At 40.6% G+C, this 16,029-nt stretch overlaps 2 protein-coding genes and 1 non-coding gene across 4 annotated transcripts; 1 reads left to right on the forward strand and 2 right to left on the reverse strand.

Moving 5' to 3' along the window:
- Positions 1-1,846: 1,846 nt before the first annotated feature.
- trnay-gua (transfer RNA tyrosine (anticodon GUA)) lies at positions 1,847-1,932 on the reverse strand. The gene is given in 2 exon segments: positions 1,847-1,882; positions 1,896-1,932. It is a non-coding gene; the product is annotated as a tRNA-Tyr (tRNA).
- On the forward strand, positions 1,921-12,530 carry LOC139366984 (tripartite motif-containing protein 55-like). Of its 2 annotated transcripts, none has more exons than XM_071104811.1 (8): positions 1,921-3,742; positions 4,143-4,312; positions 6,348-6,531; positions 6,711-6,806; positions 7,403-7,636; positions 7,744-7,766; positions 7,881-8,005; positions 9,871-12,530. In XM_071104811.1, exons 1-8 carry the CDS (start codon positions 3,623-3,625, stop codon positions 9,969-9,971), a joined length of 1,053 nt encoding a protein of 350 aa, XP_070960912.1. In that variant the 5' UTR covers positions 1,921-3,622; the 3' UTR covers positions 9,972-12,530. The 2 variants fall into 2 exon arrangements, with proteins under 2 accessions (XP_070960912.1, XP_070960914.1); XM_071104813.1 differs by having other exon boundaries at positions 3,163-3,742; positions 6,351-6,531.
- A 1,460-nt stretch (positions 12,531-13,990) lies between these two features.
- Positions 13,991-15,533, reverse strand: LOC139366714 (corticoliberin-1-like). The gene is made up of 2 exons (XM_071104404.1): positions 15,391-15,533; positions 13,991-14,868 (listed from the first exon to the last, which is right to left on the reverse strand). The coding sequence occupies exon 2, from the start codon at positions 14,847-14,849 to the stop codon at positions 14,346-14,348; it is 504 nt and encodes a 167-aa protein (XP_070960505.1). The 5' UTR covers positions 14,850-14,868; positions 15,391-15,533; the 3' UTR covers positions 13,991-14,345.
- Between the last annotated feature and the right edge of the window lie 496 nt (positions 15,534-16,029).

The raw sequence follows: 16,029 nt of genomic DNA on the forward strand, positions 1-16,029 counted from the left end.
TTGACTTGGCCATTCTAACACCTGGATATGTTTATTTTTGAACCATTCCATTGTAGATTTTGCTTTATGTTTTGGATCATTGTCTTGTTGAAAGACAAATCTCCGTCCCAGTCTCAGGTCTTTTGCAGACTCCATCAGGTTTTCTTCCAGAATGGTCCTGTATTTTGCTCCATCCATCTTCCCATCAATTTTAACCATCTTCCCTGTCCCTGCTGAAGAAAAGCAGGCCCAAACCATGATGCTGCCACCACCATGTTTGAGAGTGGGGATGGTGTGTTCAGCTGTGTTGCTTTTACGCCAAACATAACGTTTTGCATTGTTGCCAAAAAGTTCAATTTTGGTTTCATCTGACCAGAGCACCTTCTTCCACATGTTTGGTGTGTCTCCCAGGTGGCTTGTGGCAAACTTTAAACAACACTTTTTATGGATATCTTTAAGAAATGGCTTTCTTCTTGCCACTCTTCCATAAAGGCCAGATTTGTGCAATATACGACTGATTGTTGTCCTATGGACAGAGTCTCCCACCTCAGCTGTAGATCTCTGCAGTTCATCCAGAGTGATCATGGGCCTCTTGGCTGCATCTGTGATCAGTCTTCTCCTTGTATGAGCTGAAAGTTTAGAGGGACGGCCAGGTCTTGGTAGATTTGCAGTGGTCTGATACTCCTTCCATTTCAATATTATCGCTTGCACAGTGCTCCTTGGGATGTTTAAAGCTTGGGAAATCTTTTTGTATCCAAATCCGGCTTTAAACTTCTTCACAACAGTATCTCGGACCTGCCTGGTGTGTTCCTTGTTCTTCATGATGCTCTCTGCGCTTTTAACGGACCTCTGAGACTATCACAAGGCAGGTGCATTTATACGGAGACTTGATTACACACAGGTGGATTGTATTTATCATCATTAGTCATTTAGGTCAACATTGGATCATTCAGAGATCCTCACTGAACTTCTGGAGAGAGTTTGCTGCACTGAAAGTAAAGGGGCTGAATAATTTTGCACGCCCAATTTTTCAGTTTTTGATTTGTTAAAAAAGTTTGAAATATCCAATAAATGTATAACATAAATAATAACAGAAACACCATATTTACATAAGTATTGAGACCCTTTGCTAATTGAGCTCAGGTACATACTATTTCCATTGATCATCCTTGAGATGTTTCTACAACTTGATTGGAGTCTATCTGTGGTAAATTCAATTGATTGGACATGATTTGGAAAGGCACCTACCTACCTGTCTATATAAGGTCCCACAGTTGACAGTGCATGTCAGAGCAAAAACCAAGCCATGAGGACAAGCCTTTTATTTTTAATAACTTTATTTTTTTAAACAGTTTTTGCTTTAGCATTATGAGGTATTGTGTGTAGATTGATGAGGGGAAAAAACGATTTAATTCATTTTAAAATAAAGCTGTAATGTAACAAAATGTGGAAAAAGTCAAGAGGTCTGAATACTTTCTGAATGCACTGTAAATACTTATTTTCTGTGTGTTTTAGCATTTTTAAATAATGTGCCCTGAATTATCTACTTTTATTGGAAGTATTTTCAAGTTTTTTCAAATAATTCCCCAAAATAGCCTACTATTTGAAATTATTTTCAAATAGTTATTTAAAATACTATTTTCAAATACCTGGGTTAAATGCATGGGATGCAGACGTTCCAAGTGTATTTCCAAATAAATTCCAATATTCAAAAACTTGTCTTTTCAACAACAACAACAACAATATATCTAAATAATTCCTTCCTTAATACCCTAAATATTATTTGAACCCAGGTCTAAAGGGGGATTCATTCCCTGATGTAGATCCCAGAAGACCTCCTTTCACAATCAGGTGAGCAAAAAAATCCTCCTTCGAGCCGGATTTGAACCAGCGACCTAAGGATCGCTATGTAACCTCTACAGTCCTCCGCTCTACCAACTGAGCTATCGAAGGGAGTACATGAAGCTGTTGACTAGCGGGCTATCTATAAGTAACAATGTGTGTGCATGTATTATTATATATATGGATATATGTGGCTGGTTAGTGTCCGAGTTTACTTTCTGTAATTAATTACTTAGCGTCGAATAATATATCTGAGTAGACGACATTTTAGCAGTCACATATTTAGATTGCGAATTATAAAAACAAACGAGATATGCACATAGCTAACGGTAGCTAGCTACATCTCACTTCAAACGCATTCAACACATTTAACGTTACGATTTAACGTTACGAGCTAGCGAGCATGAGCCGTGTCAAATATACTGAGGCCGTGTGCAACCATTAATAAAATCTAGGACAGTACTGTGTATATTCCTAGACTAAAACTAAATTAGCTGTAACGACGTTAGCGAACTTTTCTAATAAGGTTGACATGGTGGTAATGAACTGTTTCCTAAATTAAAGTGTCATAGAAGCTGTTGTTACTCTGACGACAGGATAAAAAGTTTAACTTCGAGAGGGAGGTGGCAACATAGTATCTAACCAGCTACTCACGTTCAACGCGTCATTCTAAATAGCCTGATGCATTTATATGAGTCACTGCTGCCATTGTATAGGAAGGGGAATTAGCTCAAATGGTAGAGCGCTCGCTTAGCATGCGAGAAGTAGCGGGATCGATGCCCGCATTCTCCAAATCTTTTCCCGACCTTCCCAATGAGTGTTGTTGTCTATTTTCCATAAATAAACATTGAAATTACTTTGTAGCCAGTCATGTGTTGCTATGTATTCATATGAAAAATTCTGATACGATGTATCTGAATGATTAACATTAGAATGTTTTGAAACATGAACTGGATGAACGTTCCTTCCTTGATCTGCGAGATACTGTATGTACTGTTTACACTACGACATACTGTTCATGATGCTGATCATATATTCTGATACGTTTTATATGCGTAAATATTATTTTAAAATACCATAATACATCAAATTGGCTCATTATACTACTTTTATACTCAATCATAGTGTGTATGCCACTGTTCATCAGACACAGGTGGATTCTAATTTGCAAATGTAATAATCACAAACTCAAATGGTAGAGCGTTCGTCAATTTTTTACAGTTTCAGGGCGCCCACTGAAATTCTAGTAGGTTTACTAAACTCCCCTAGGATTACCAACAAACTGCGATGCTCATCAAAACATCAGTTGAGTCCAAAATGTAAATCCTACCACAGCCAATATAAATAGCCTGTTATGTCACATTTTCATGTTGTTCACCTGAACAACACATCCTCAGTCACTTTTGTTATACAATGATATTTGCATATAGGCTAACAGTTTGATGACACACAGTTTTACATTAAATGGGGTCAGTTTAAAGACTACTGCGAGGAATCATTAACTGCCCAAGCCCTATCTAGACTCATTTTCATATATGGGCAAGTAAACATGGCAACCTTCGACCTGACACTTTCTAAAAACAGCCCTGACACCCGCTCGAGCAGCCAGTTTGGGTGCCACACTATACTCAGTGTGAGGAACAGCTTGAACCGGAGCAATTACCGCGGGCCTACTTTTCAATTTTACTCCGAAATAAGCGGCTTTGGACGTTATAATGCCGAATTAACAATTTCTTATTATTAATTTGACACTTTTAACGTCTTAACGGAGTGAGTGGGTGTGTATCAGAAGAGAAACGTCATGGACAATTTGGAGAAGCAGTTGATTTGTCCCATCTGCCTGGAAACATTTACAAAACCAGTGGTCATTTTACCGTGTCAACACAACCTGTGTAGAAAGTGTGCCAATGATATCTTTCAGGTAAAGTAGTCCTGCAATAACGTAAGTAATAGCTATGTATTTTCTGGTAGACATATATATTAAACCATGTTTAATCTACAAACTATATTATTTGTTGGTCTATAACAACTAGTTTTACTGTATATTAGGGATATTGTTTTTGTTTGTTTCTTGTCCATGCCCATAGGCTATGTACACCAAAACCTCTGCACTGTTCTCATTTTGTGTTTTATTTTATCTTGTTGTTGTTGTTTCCCATGAGCCATTGCAGTGTTCAATCTCAGCTATGTGCACCCATGTCATTTTTGTGTAGCCTCAAATGTGACTATAGTATTACACATTAAATATTAGGCATAGACAATAATAGGTATTACATTTGGTATACATTTTAATATGCCCCTGTCTGTTCTATCCTGTCTAGGCCTCCAACCCATACCTCCCAACCAGAGGGGGGTCAGTGACCTCCGGTGGCCGTTTCCGGTGCCCGTCCTGCAGGCACGAGGTGGTCCTGGACCGCCATGGGGTCTACGGGCTCCAGAGGAACCTGCTGGTGGAGAACATCATCGACATGTTCAAACAGGAGTCCACCAGGTGAGAGAGTCGTACACTATATAGGAGTCCAAAGGAAAAATAATACTTCCAGTGCCTGTACTTCACTTTCCAGCCAAGGTGCATGAACAGATGAGCAAACTGGGGGGAAACCATTTTCTCCATGTTCTCACTAGCTTGTTACAGTACTTGTTACAGGAATCATTTTAAATAGTAATTATAAAAGAAATAGAGTCTGTCTCAGACACTACCATCACTACCACCACCACTACCATCACGGTCCTGCTGTACCACAAACTAAATACAAACATCCACTTACTCTATTTTGTGAGTTCAGGGTAAAATGCTTTTTTATGTGTAATTTCCTTATCTTATTCACCCATCTTATTACATTCCCAGGCTCTAATACTACTTGCAATATGTCAGTGAATTGCTTACATGAAGACGAACAGTGAATTGTTAAAATAGGCCAGTTAGGGCATTGACAGTGACATATACAGTGGGGCAAAAAAAGTATTTAGTCAGCCACCAATTGTGCAAGTTCTCCCACTTAAAAAGATGAGAGAGGCCTGTAATTTTCATCATAGGTACACTTCAACTATGACAGACAAAATGAGAAAAAAAATCCAGAAATCCATACTTATTTTCCACCATAATTTGCAAATAAATTCATAAAAAATCCTACAATGTGATTTTTTTCTAATTTTGTCTGTCATAGTTGAAGTGTACCTATGATGAAAATTACAGGCCTCTCTCTTCTTTTTAAGTGGGAGAACTTGCACAATTGGTGGCTGACTAAATACTTTTTTTTGCCCCACTGTATAATGATAGCTCTGAAAAACTACATACAGCCTACATTAAAAATGTGTTGAAACTCCAGTGTTGAAACGTGTTATTTTTCCTGATTCCTCATCACATGACCTGACACCTGACCAAGACAAAGCTGGGCCTCAATCTTTACTGTGGAAAAACTCCTGCTGCCACTCATACTGAATGTTTTCTACAATCTTGACTACTTTTCTGGCCTCGTGTACAAGTATTCCAGGCTGCCTTATAAAGACAAATGGTGGCTGATGAAGGTGACTAGTAGTAGATCATAAAATAGTGTTGATAAAGAAATAATGAAATACAGTAGTAGATGACGTCCTTCAATCAGATGTTCTCCCTCCAGAAGCCACAGCGATGACAACAGCTGGAGCTAAATACAGTCAAGGAAGTACGTAGATCACAAACATCACATTTACATGACGGATTACTGTTTATATTTAACTCCCGCTAGCTAAAATTTTGTAGTGAGAGTGTCATCTTATCTATGGTGTCTGCTAGAGGGTTTAGTGCTATACGAATCCATCAGATGAATGTGTTGCTATGAAGAATAGGAACCCTGAGGCAATGTAATCTAGCTCTCTACTGTCCTTTCACTCGACATCACGCTTAACGCTTCAGACTTTATTCACGAGACAAAACTCTTTCGCTCGACATAGAGAGGGATAGAGTGGAATGGAGGCGAGGGGTGCTCTGTGTGTTTGAGGACATTCACTAGCTTGATAGAGGAAAAAAGAGAAGGAGAGGTACGCTTGCTTATTGTGTAGTTTTGCGTGCTTAAAGGCAGTGTATATGTCACCCAGCCGCTGGTGCCCATATTAACCCATGGTCCCACAGTGAGTCAGAGGGTTGATTTGGTTGGCAGGAGGTCTCTGGTCCGAGTCACACAATGATATACTGCCAGCCGACGTGTGTGTTTGTGTGTGTTTGTGTGTGTTTGTGTGTGTGTGTGTGTGTGTGTGTGCGCGTGCGTGCGTGTTGGGAGGAAGGGTGACTAAAAACTAAGGTATGACACGCACGTCACTCAATTTAGATACTGTTTGTACAGATGCTTAAGGTTTAGGATGTGATGTAGCCTATCATGACCTTGATAGGCTATCATGACTGAATGATGTTCAGTTATCATGGGCAGGCAGCCTGATTCACAACAGCCAGTGGAAGGAAACTGATCAGGAGAGGAAGCCACTAAACTATTACAGTAAGATGCACCCCTAGTATTGGGAGTCTCATCATGTCTTCCTCCCCCTTCCAGCAGCGCCAAGCCAGCGGCCCCAGAGAGGACAGAGGAGCAGGCCATGTGCCAAGAGCACAAGGAGGAGAAGATCAACATCTACTGTGTGACCCACAGCGTGCCCACCTGCTCCATGTGCAAGGTGTTTGGAGCCCACCAGGACTGTGAGGTGGCGCCGCTCAAAAGCATGTACCAGACACAGAAGGTGAGGACCCAACTATCTGCTGTATGGTCTTGACTGATGTAGGAAAACATCTTCAGGAGATGCACAGTAGGTGAAATGGGACAGTTGCCTCCTGCGCATGTCAGTGCATTGCAACTCTCTCAGTGACTGATCCGTTTTGGCTCTGTGTGTGTGTGTGTACGTGTACTGCGTGCCCCCAGACGGAGTTGACTGACGGGATAGCGATGATGGTGGGGAACAACGACAGGATCCAGGGCATCATCAGTCAGTTAAAGGAGACCTGCCGGACCATAGAGGTGACTGGGCCAGTGTGGCAGCACCTGTATTTCTGTCTCTGTCTGTCTGCTTCTCACTAACACAGCCAACTGAAACCAGGATGTTACTGTATTGAGCCCCCCTATACAAAAAATAGAAGGTGTTCTAAATCTGTTTGTTTCTATCACCCACAAAAATAAATGAATAAGTTCGGACACTTTGTCCTCCCTCACACATACCAACAAACACACTAAGTATTCTGCCGTTTCTCTCTCACACTGAGAAACCAAGAGGAGAGTTGATGGGGAGAAAGCGGACACACACACACACACACACACACACACACACACTGGAGTTGATGAGCTAGTAACAACTGTACTGGGGAGGAAGCTGGAGTGGCTCCAGTCCCCTCTGTGTCACCCGTGGTGGTGTTACCCAGGATTGTCATGCAGAGCTGGTTCTTGTTCAGAGCTGGGTCATGGTCAAAGCTGGGTTGTGTTCAGAGCTGGGTCGTGTTCAGAGCTGGGTCGTGTTCAGAGCTGGGTCATGATCATTAGGCAAGGCAACGGGAGAAAACGCTTGTGTGTTTGTGTCCGTCTGTCTGTCCGTCCATGTGTGTGTGGTTGCCTGCGCACAGGAGAATGGCAGGAGGCAGAAGTCCCAGCTGTGTGAGAAGTTTGACCATCTGTACGCCATCTTGGAGGAGAGGAAGAGGGACTTAAGTTCTAAGGTGGTGGCCGAGCAGGAAGAGAAGCTCAACTACATTCGTGGTCTAACCAAGAAGTACAAAGAGCACCTGGAGCGGAGCTGTAAGACCGTAGAGACAGGCATACAGACCTTGGAGGAACCAGAGATGGCTGTCTTCCTACAGGTGACTGACACAAACACTCTCCCTTAACATTCAGGCTTCAATCCTGATTCAACTTTTCACATAAATCAGGAATTTAGAGTAACCCTTTCCATTTCTTTGTCTTACAGACTGTAAAAGACCTCCTTAAAAAGTGAGTACACATTCTGACGGAACAAAGTGTGTATCATGTACCGCATTATGTACATATCTCTAAAAACCATACACAATAAGGTAAAGCCTGACTCTCGCCCTGTGTGTGTGTCAGGACTGGGGAGGCGTCGAGTACCTCCCACCTGAAGAAGGTGGAGCAAGGATATGAGGCGATGGATCACTACACAGTTAACTTCTGGAGAGAGGGCAGGGCCCTGCGTAGCATTGACTTCATCTCAGGTAGGAAGAGTTGGTAGTGAAACATCGTATTGTGTCTCATTCTGTCTGCCCCTGCAGGGTGGGGTGCATCTCAATTGTCTTGTGTGGTTTACTTTCCTTGTTTCCGGGCTGTCATCTTTATTGATCTGAAAACAGGCTAGGTGAAAGCTACAGTTCAAGTCAGAAGTTTACATAGACCTTAGCCAAATACATTTAAACTCAGTTTTTCACAATTCCTGACATTTAATCCTAGTAAAAATTCCCTGTCTTAGGTCAGTTAGGATCACCACTTTATTTTAAGAATGTGAAATGTCAGAATAATAGTAGAGAGAATGACTTATTTCAGCTTTTATTTCTTTCATCACATGGGTCAGAAGTTTACATACACTCAATTAGTATTTGGTAGCATTGCCTTTAAATTGTTTAACTTGGGTCAAACGTTTCAGGTAGCCTTTCACAAGCTTCCCACAATAAGTTGGGTGAATTTTGGCCCATTTCTCCTGACAGAGCTGGTGTAACTGAGTCAGCTTTGTAGGCCTCCTGGCTCGCACACACGCTTTTTCAGTTCTGCCCACAAATTTTCTACAGGATTGAGGTCAGGGCTTTGTGATGGCCACTCCAATACCTTAACTTTGCTGTCCTTAAGCCATTTTGCCACAACTTTGGAAGTATGCTTGGGGTCATTGTCCATTTGGAAGACCCATTTGCGACCAAGCTTTAACTTCCTGACTGATGTCTTGAGATGTTGCTTTAATATATCCACATAATTTTACTTCCTCATGATGCCATCTATTTTGTGAAGTGCACCAGTCCCTCCTGCAGCAAAGCACCCCCACAACATGATGCTGCAACCCCCATGCTTCACGGTTGGGATGGTGTTCTTCGGCTTGCAAGCCTCCCCCTTTTTCCTCCAAACATAATGATGGTCATTATGGCCAAACAGTTCTATTTTTGTTTCATCAGACCAGAGGACATTTCTCCAAAAAGTACGATATTTGTCCCCATGTGCAGTTGCAAACCATAGTCTGGCTCTTTTATGGTGGTTTTGGAGCAGCGGCTTCTTCCTTGCTGAGCGGCCTTTCAGGTTATGTCGATATAGAACTTGTTTTACTGTGGATATAGATACCTTTATACCTGTTTCCTCCAGCATCTTCACAAGGTCCTTTGCTGTTGTTCTGGGATTGATTTGCACTTTTCGCACCAAAGTACGCTCATCTCTAGGAGACAGAATGCGTTTCCCTCCTGAGCAGTATGACGGCTGCGTGGTCCCATGGTGTTTATACTTGAGTACAATTGTTTGTACAGATGAACATGGTACCTTCAGGCGTTTGGAAATTGGATGAACCAGACTTGTGGAGGTCTACAATTTGTTTTCTGAAGTCTTTGCTGATTTCTTTTGATTTTCCCATGATGTCAAGCAAAAATGCACTGAGTTTGAAGGTAGGCCTTGAAATGCATTCAAAGATACACCTCCAATTGACTCAAATGATGTCAATTACCATATTAGTAGATTCTAAAGCCATGACATAATTTTCTGGAATTTTCCAAGCTGTTTAAAGGCACAGTCAACTTAGTGTATCTAAACTTCTGACCCACTGGCATTGTGATACAGTGAATTATAAGTTAAATAATATGCCTGTAAACAATGTCCTTACCGACTTGTCCTAACCGACTTGCCGATGTCCTTAACCGACTTGCCAAAACTATAGTTTGTTAACAAGAAATTTGTGGAGTGGTTGAAAAACTAGTTTTAATGACTCCAACCTAAGTGTATGTAAACTTCTGACTTGAACTGTATATTAAGCTTTCCATGGGCAGTATATGTAGTTCTTGCGTTGTTGTTTATCAGACATTTATCTCTCACTTCCATATCCCTCTGTCTGTAGATGACGAAGATGAGTATGAGGAGGTAGATGGGGGAAAGGCAGAGGCTGAAGTAGGAGGTGGAGCCTCAACAGCTGCCCCACTCCCATCCCCCGCCCCTTAACTCAGCCAACCACAGAGCACAGCCAACCATCAGCCATGGCCCAAACAGAGATGGAGAGGAAGTGAGACATCAGACTCCCTCATTTTTTTCTGGTTCATATAGAGTCAATGAACTAAGCAGACCAAACCCAGCTGCTAATGCAATGAAGCCTATGTGTGAGCCACCTCGTTAATCAGACCGGAACTGATCCTTTTTTTTCAGTGGTAAATGGCCTAAGAGGGACATCTTAATTTATCCACCATCTTTGGTCCAGACTCATAGATACTTCCTGCACGAGTAGGATGAAGTTGCCCCTGGACATTGGTCTAATGTCAGTTTTGAGTTTTCCCTCCTCATGGTTAAGGTTAGGATTGGGGAAAGCTAAGCTGATCCATGATCAGTGCCTATGGACAACATCTACCTGAAGCACACCTGCACAGGTGATAGATAGAGCCTTCTGACACAAAACTCTCCTAGGACTTCCTCCCAAAGCTGTGGTTGGATGCAGCTGGATGTGGACATGTTTTTTTCCCAATAGGAGTGCATTTCAGGAGTCAGGAAGTTCACTATAGGAAGACTTTTTAGCCTGATTAAATTTGATCTGTTAAAGAAATATGCTAACAAGGTAGTTTTTTGTGGCTAATTTTAGTTTTCCCTCAGACTGCCGTTGTAGATTTTTGTCTAAGCAGCAGTGTTGTTTCTTTAATGAATTTGGCAAGATGCCACCGTCTGAACTACATCATTAGAGAATATCATCAGCTGAACATCTCAAACAAGAACTTCCAGAAGATTTTTTTGCCTTTTATTGTTATTTTTTTTACTGAAAAAGTATAAAAAAATATATATATTTGGTTACATTATGAATTCACATAGTATAATAATATATACAGTACCTTCAGAAAGTATTCACACCCCTTTACTTTTTCCACATTTTGTTGTTACAAGGTGGGATTCAAATTGATTTCATTTTTGTCAACGATCTACATAAAACACTGTAATGTCTATGTGAAAAATTAAATTAGAACATTTGTAAAATATTTATGAAAAATGTATGAGTCATGTTAGAATCACCTTGGCAGCAATTACAGCTCAGTCTTTCTGGGTAAGTCTCTAAGAGCTTTCCATACCTGGATTGTACAATATTTGCTAATTTAAAAATTTAAAAAACTTAAATCACTGTGAAGTTGGTTGTTGATCATTGCTAGACAGCCATTTTAAAGTCTTGCTATAGATTTTCAAGCCTATTTAAGTCAGAACTGTAACTAGGCCACTCAGTAACATTCAATGTTGTCTTGGTAAGCAACTCCAGTGTATAATTGGCCTTGTGTTTTAGGTTATTTTCCTGATAAGAGAATTTTCCTCCCAGTGTCTGTTGGAAAGCAGACTGGATCAGGTTTCTCTCTAGGATTTTCTCTGTGCTTAGTTCCATCCTGTTTATTTTTATACCTCCTAAAACTCCCTAGTTCTTGTTGATGACAAGCATACCCATAACATGATGCAGCCACCACCTTGCTTGAAAATATGAAGAGTGGTACTCTGTGGTTTTGTTGTGTTCAATTTGCCAACAATATAATGCTTTGTATTCAGGACATAAAGTACATTACAAGTTCTTTTTTTTTTTGCAGTTTTACTTTATTCCCTTATTGCAAACAGGATGCATGTTTTGGAATATTTGTATTCTGTACAGGCTTCCTTCTTTTTACTCTGTCAATTAGGTTAGTATTGTGGAGTAACACAATGTTGTTGACCCATCCTCAGTTTTATCCTATCACAGCCATTCAACTCTGTAACTGTTTTAAAGTCACCATTGGCCTCAAGGTGAAATGGTTTCCTTCCTCTCTGGGAACTGAGTTAGGAAGGACGCCTGTATCTTTGTAGTGACTGGGTATATTGAGACACCATCCAAAATGTAAATAATAACTTCACCATGCTCAAAGGGATATTCAATATCTGTTTTTTTTTTTTACTCATTTACCAATAGGTGCCCTTCTTTGCGAAGCATTGGAATAACCCTGGTCTTTGTGGTTGAACCTGTGTTTCATATTCACTTCTCGACTGAGGGACCTTAGATATAATTGTATGTGGGGGTACAGAGATGAGGTAGTCATTCAAAAATCATGTTAAACACTGTTATTGCACACAAAGTGAGTCCATGGAACTTATTATGTGACTTGTTCAGAACATGTTTACTCCTGAACTTATTTAGGCTTGCCGTAACAAAGGGGTTGAATACTTATTGACTCAAGACATTTCAGCTTTTCATTTTTGATCCATTTTTTAAAATGTCTAAAAACATTATTCCATTTTGACATTATGGTGTATTGTGTGTAGGCCAGTGATGTAATCTATTATAAATTCATGCTGTAACAACACAATGTGGAGAAAGTCAACGGGAGTGAAAGCGCTCTGAAGGCACTCCAGGTTTAATATATACATGGCTAGGTTTTCCAATTACTGTAAGAGATGGCAAGCAGACTTCTCTCAAAAATAGAAAAAGAAAGAAGATATTTTGCCTGCATTTTGTCACAGTGTACATTATATTGCATGCATAAAGTGTGTGAATAAAACCGCTTGTTTGTTCAGGTGTCCTTCTTCCTTTGTGCAGAAAATCGTAATGCACCATTGTCTTTACTGCCTCACTGTAGATACTTTGTCTTCCAGCAGAGTATAGACCATTCAGGGCATGTGGGCCAAAGTCATTTCCATTGGCCTCCAGCACCATTTCTCTATGTGGTATTTCCCTTATGCCTCCCCTTAGCAGTAAACAGGCGTTAGTTCACACATCTCACTGCATCAGTTCAGCTAACGATGTCAAGGAGCTTGTTGCGTAATCCAAATAGTGTCTTCCAGCCCAGTGAAGGGCGTGTGTGTGTGTGTAAGGTGAATCTTGTGGTGGTGCTTTAACAATCCACACACCCGGATCCAGATCCATCATTTACTTATCTTGTCAATCAGGTTTGCAGCATAGTTTACTGTTCACAGAATAGTTCACTGTTCACAGCATGGTTCACTGCAACATTTACAATTTAGGCTCCACACTGTAATGAGCCCCCTGTTGCTATGTAGGGCAGACAATAAGCTGAATGACTCACAGACACAGTTGTTTTGTTTATGTTGACACTACGGATCAAGCATCAGGGCACACAGACGCGTGCCACTCATCTCACACAAGAAAGAGCGCATCTGGTGTTCCTGAGTTTTTGTTGTCTTGTCACTAATGAAGCAGTGCCTTGGACTGTGTAATGAGTGGCGCTCCTTCATAGAGGAGTGCTTTGAAACAGCTAGGTAGATGAGGCTTGAATTGTAAGGAGGCTCCTTTGAGGCAATGGTCATCTCACTAACTCCTCTCAGCTTGTTATTGTGCTCACATGTCCAGTGATTCTCTGACTTCGATTCTAATGTAATTTTTTCTTTACCTTGTCTGGATCAATTTGGTGGCACAAATCATCAGTAGGTTAATATAAATGCATTAACAATAGTCATTTCACTATATGTTTCTTGTTTTGAATTCTGTATCCTTTTGTGTGAGTGTTTCAGACTTGTGGCAGCGAGCTGATCCTAAATCAGTTCAAGGACAGGAAAAACTAATTTTGTTTATCTTTATGATTAAGAGTAAACCTAATCTCTCTTTCTTTTTGGACTTCTTTCTCACTGCATGACACATGGTATAGCGACTATTGCCATTGGACAGGTGCTGCTTTTCAAAGCACATGCAATTAGACATCTGCAGGATTGAACGAAACGCTCTTGCTCCATCCTCAAACGCTATTCTATTGTACGGACTACTGTAGGCTATACAGATAATCATGTTTAGGTTTTTTTGCCAGACACTTCAGATCAGTGAAAAGTTTGTGTCCAGTATTTATACAAAACCAAATTTAGATTCAAATGGCTAACTATATGGGCGATAAACTGTAGAATTTACAAATATCCACAGAGAAGTGCAAACAACTTTTCAGATTTTATTGAAAAATATAAGTATAAGACATTCTCTTGCACAACAAAAATGTACTGGTTGCTCATAAGTTTATTAACAAACTTAAATAACATAGCATACAATAAAACGTAATTTCCTAAGCCTATAAGATCTACCAAAAAAATATGTTTTTGTCTTAATGAAAGAGAGACAGAATCGTGTATATTCTACAGTTTTGACGTAGAACTTCAACAACAATAGCCTAATACAAATTCATAGGACATACTTTATCTTGCATGATATAGGCTACAATCATAATTACAAGTAACCTACAAGCCCATTTAGTCTCCACCGTCAGGTTAAAGCTATAAAATAAATAATTCTAAACAAAGATGGAAAAGCAGCACTATGGTACAGAATACTGTGTGTTTTGTGCTAAATGTAAAAACAAATCTTTGGCGGATGGATGGATGTAATTTTCATTTCCCGAAGATCTCCATCATTTTTCTGTTGCTATGGGCTTGTTGCTGTAACTGTTCAGCTCTGGACATCTCCATCATCTGTCGGAGCATGTGGAACGTAAGATCTAGAGATATCGGCGGATCATCGGACCTCCTCCCCCTCTCAATCGAGTCGTCGAGCTGGTTCGCGAAGCCGCTGACGAACCGGCTGATGTTCCCAACTTTGCCTTGTAGAAGACGCTGCGTCAGTTGGAGCTGCAAGGCTCTGTTGTAGACCGCTGGGGAGCCCTCTGGGTACATGCCTTCAGGTGCGGACGCAACAGAGTTGCGGTTCCCGTTTCCCAGTCGGATGTAGTATTCCTCTCCATGTCGCGTCAGGAGGGGAAGAGACTGTTGCTGCGCGTCGTGATGTGGAGCGGTGGCGCGCTGGACAGCGCCAGGGCTCTCGATAGCCCTACACTCATAGCGCGGTAAGAAAGCAATGAGCAGAACCACGGTGGTGACGAGGAAATTGAGCTTCATGTCAGGGGTTCAACGAGATCTGAAGAAGAATGGAGACAATTAACTTCAAGTCTCCCTCAATCATTATAATTTTTGTACAATACGTTTTGTTCATAAAATTGAGAGGCATTCGTTGCATGCGATGAAGTTGCAGGATAATATAAACTACATGTGCATGACTTAAGTAAAAGTTTTTCAATTGTGATGAGAATACACTGTCTATCATTTTAAATTCCTGTCATCTCAGCCATTATCAGACTAGGAATTTACAGCCAGAAATAAATTAAATAGAATGTGTACATGCAAAGTAATCCATTTAGTGGGCCACAAATCCAGGGGTTGGTGAAACGTCCACAAAATCAAAACGAGATAGCAGAGAAGGAATATATGAATTATGCGTGCATCTTTGCGTATCCATCAAGTTAATGTGGAAATCTATGAACAGCTTTCCATGTTGAGGAATAACATGTAATGGCACCTTCCAACACACAAGTGAAAATAACATTTTAAAATGAAGTATGATCTATGCATGGACTTGTTGCCAGCATGTATGGTCTCATACCTTCAGTTGAGTCGTTGTGTCCCTGGATTTTAGGTATTTGTTGAGAACTCTCTTCCTCTTCCACGAGTGATGGATCAAGAAATGTGTATAAGGAGTTCTTCAAATAAAGCACGGCAGTTTGGATTTATATAGCCAAGACCCGCGACAAGTGTCACGCTCTGAGCTCAGAGATTGCGTATGCGCGGAGTTACATTGGTGTAACTTGAATGAACGCATCTGTGAAAGTCTGGGGTAGTTTGAATGAGATGAGTCATAAATGTTGGTTGTGTGCGTGTGTGTGTGTGTTTAGAATACAACATATTTTCTGACACGCACACAGGCTTGGATGCAGACATAATTATTTGTCTATAGTTGTTCTTTATCTCAGTGGCTGGTCTGTTCTTCAAAAAGGAGACCTGTATTATGTCATGCACAAGTCTTGTTCAGAAAATGGGCAGAATTGTAATTTTGGTGGTGCACTTCTCAAAATGATTCTCACTCAGACAATCAAATGCCAGACTTTGTGCCCTGAATTAGAAATTAGAAATACAATATTGCTGAGACATGATGAATATTTATAACAGATTACCTCAGAGTACATTCTAAATTAATATAATTGTACTAATCAACTTCAAGAACAACAGATTGGTCTGAAATGCA

The sequence above is a fragment of the Oncorhynchus clarkii genome, chromosome 15, assembly GCF_045791955.1.
Source record: "Oncorhynchus clarkii lewisi isolate Uvic-CL-2024 chromosome 15, UVic_Ocla_1.0, whole genome shotgun sequence".
Lineage (NCBI taxonomy): Eukaryota > Metazoa > Chordata > Actinopteri > Salmoniformes > Salmonidae > Oncorhynchus > Oncorhynchus clarkii.

Excerpts from the sequence above, each read along its gene's own strand:
- LOC139366984 (XM_071104811.1), top strand. The coding sequence starts at position 3,623 with ATGGACAATTTGGAGAAGCAGTTGATTTGTCCCATCTGCCTGGAAACA. Across the intron at positions 4,313-6,347 it reads TTCAAACAGGAGTCCACCAG|CAGCGCCAAGCCAGCGGCCC; the intron begins GTGAGAGAGTCG and ends TCCCCCTTCCAG. Across the intron at positions 6,532-6,710 it reads GCATGTACCAGACACAGAAG|ACGGAGTTGACTGACGGGAT; the intron begins GTGAGGACCCAA and ends GCGTGCCCCCAG.
- LOC139366714 (XM_071104404.1), bottom strand. The coding sequence starts at position 14,849 with ATGAAGCTCAATTTCCTCGTCACCACCGTGGTTCTGCTCATTGCTTTC.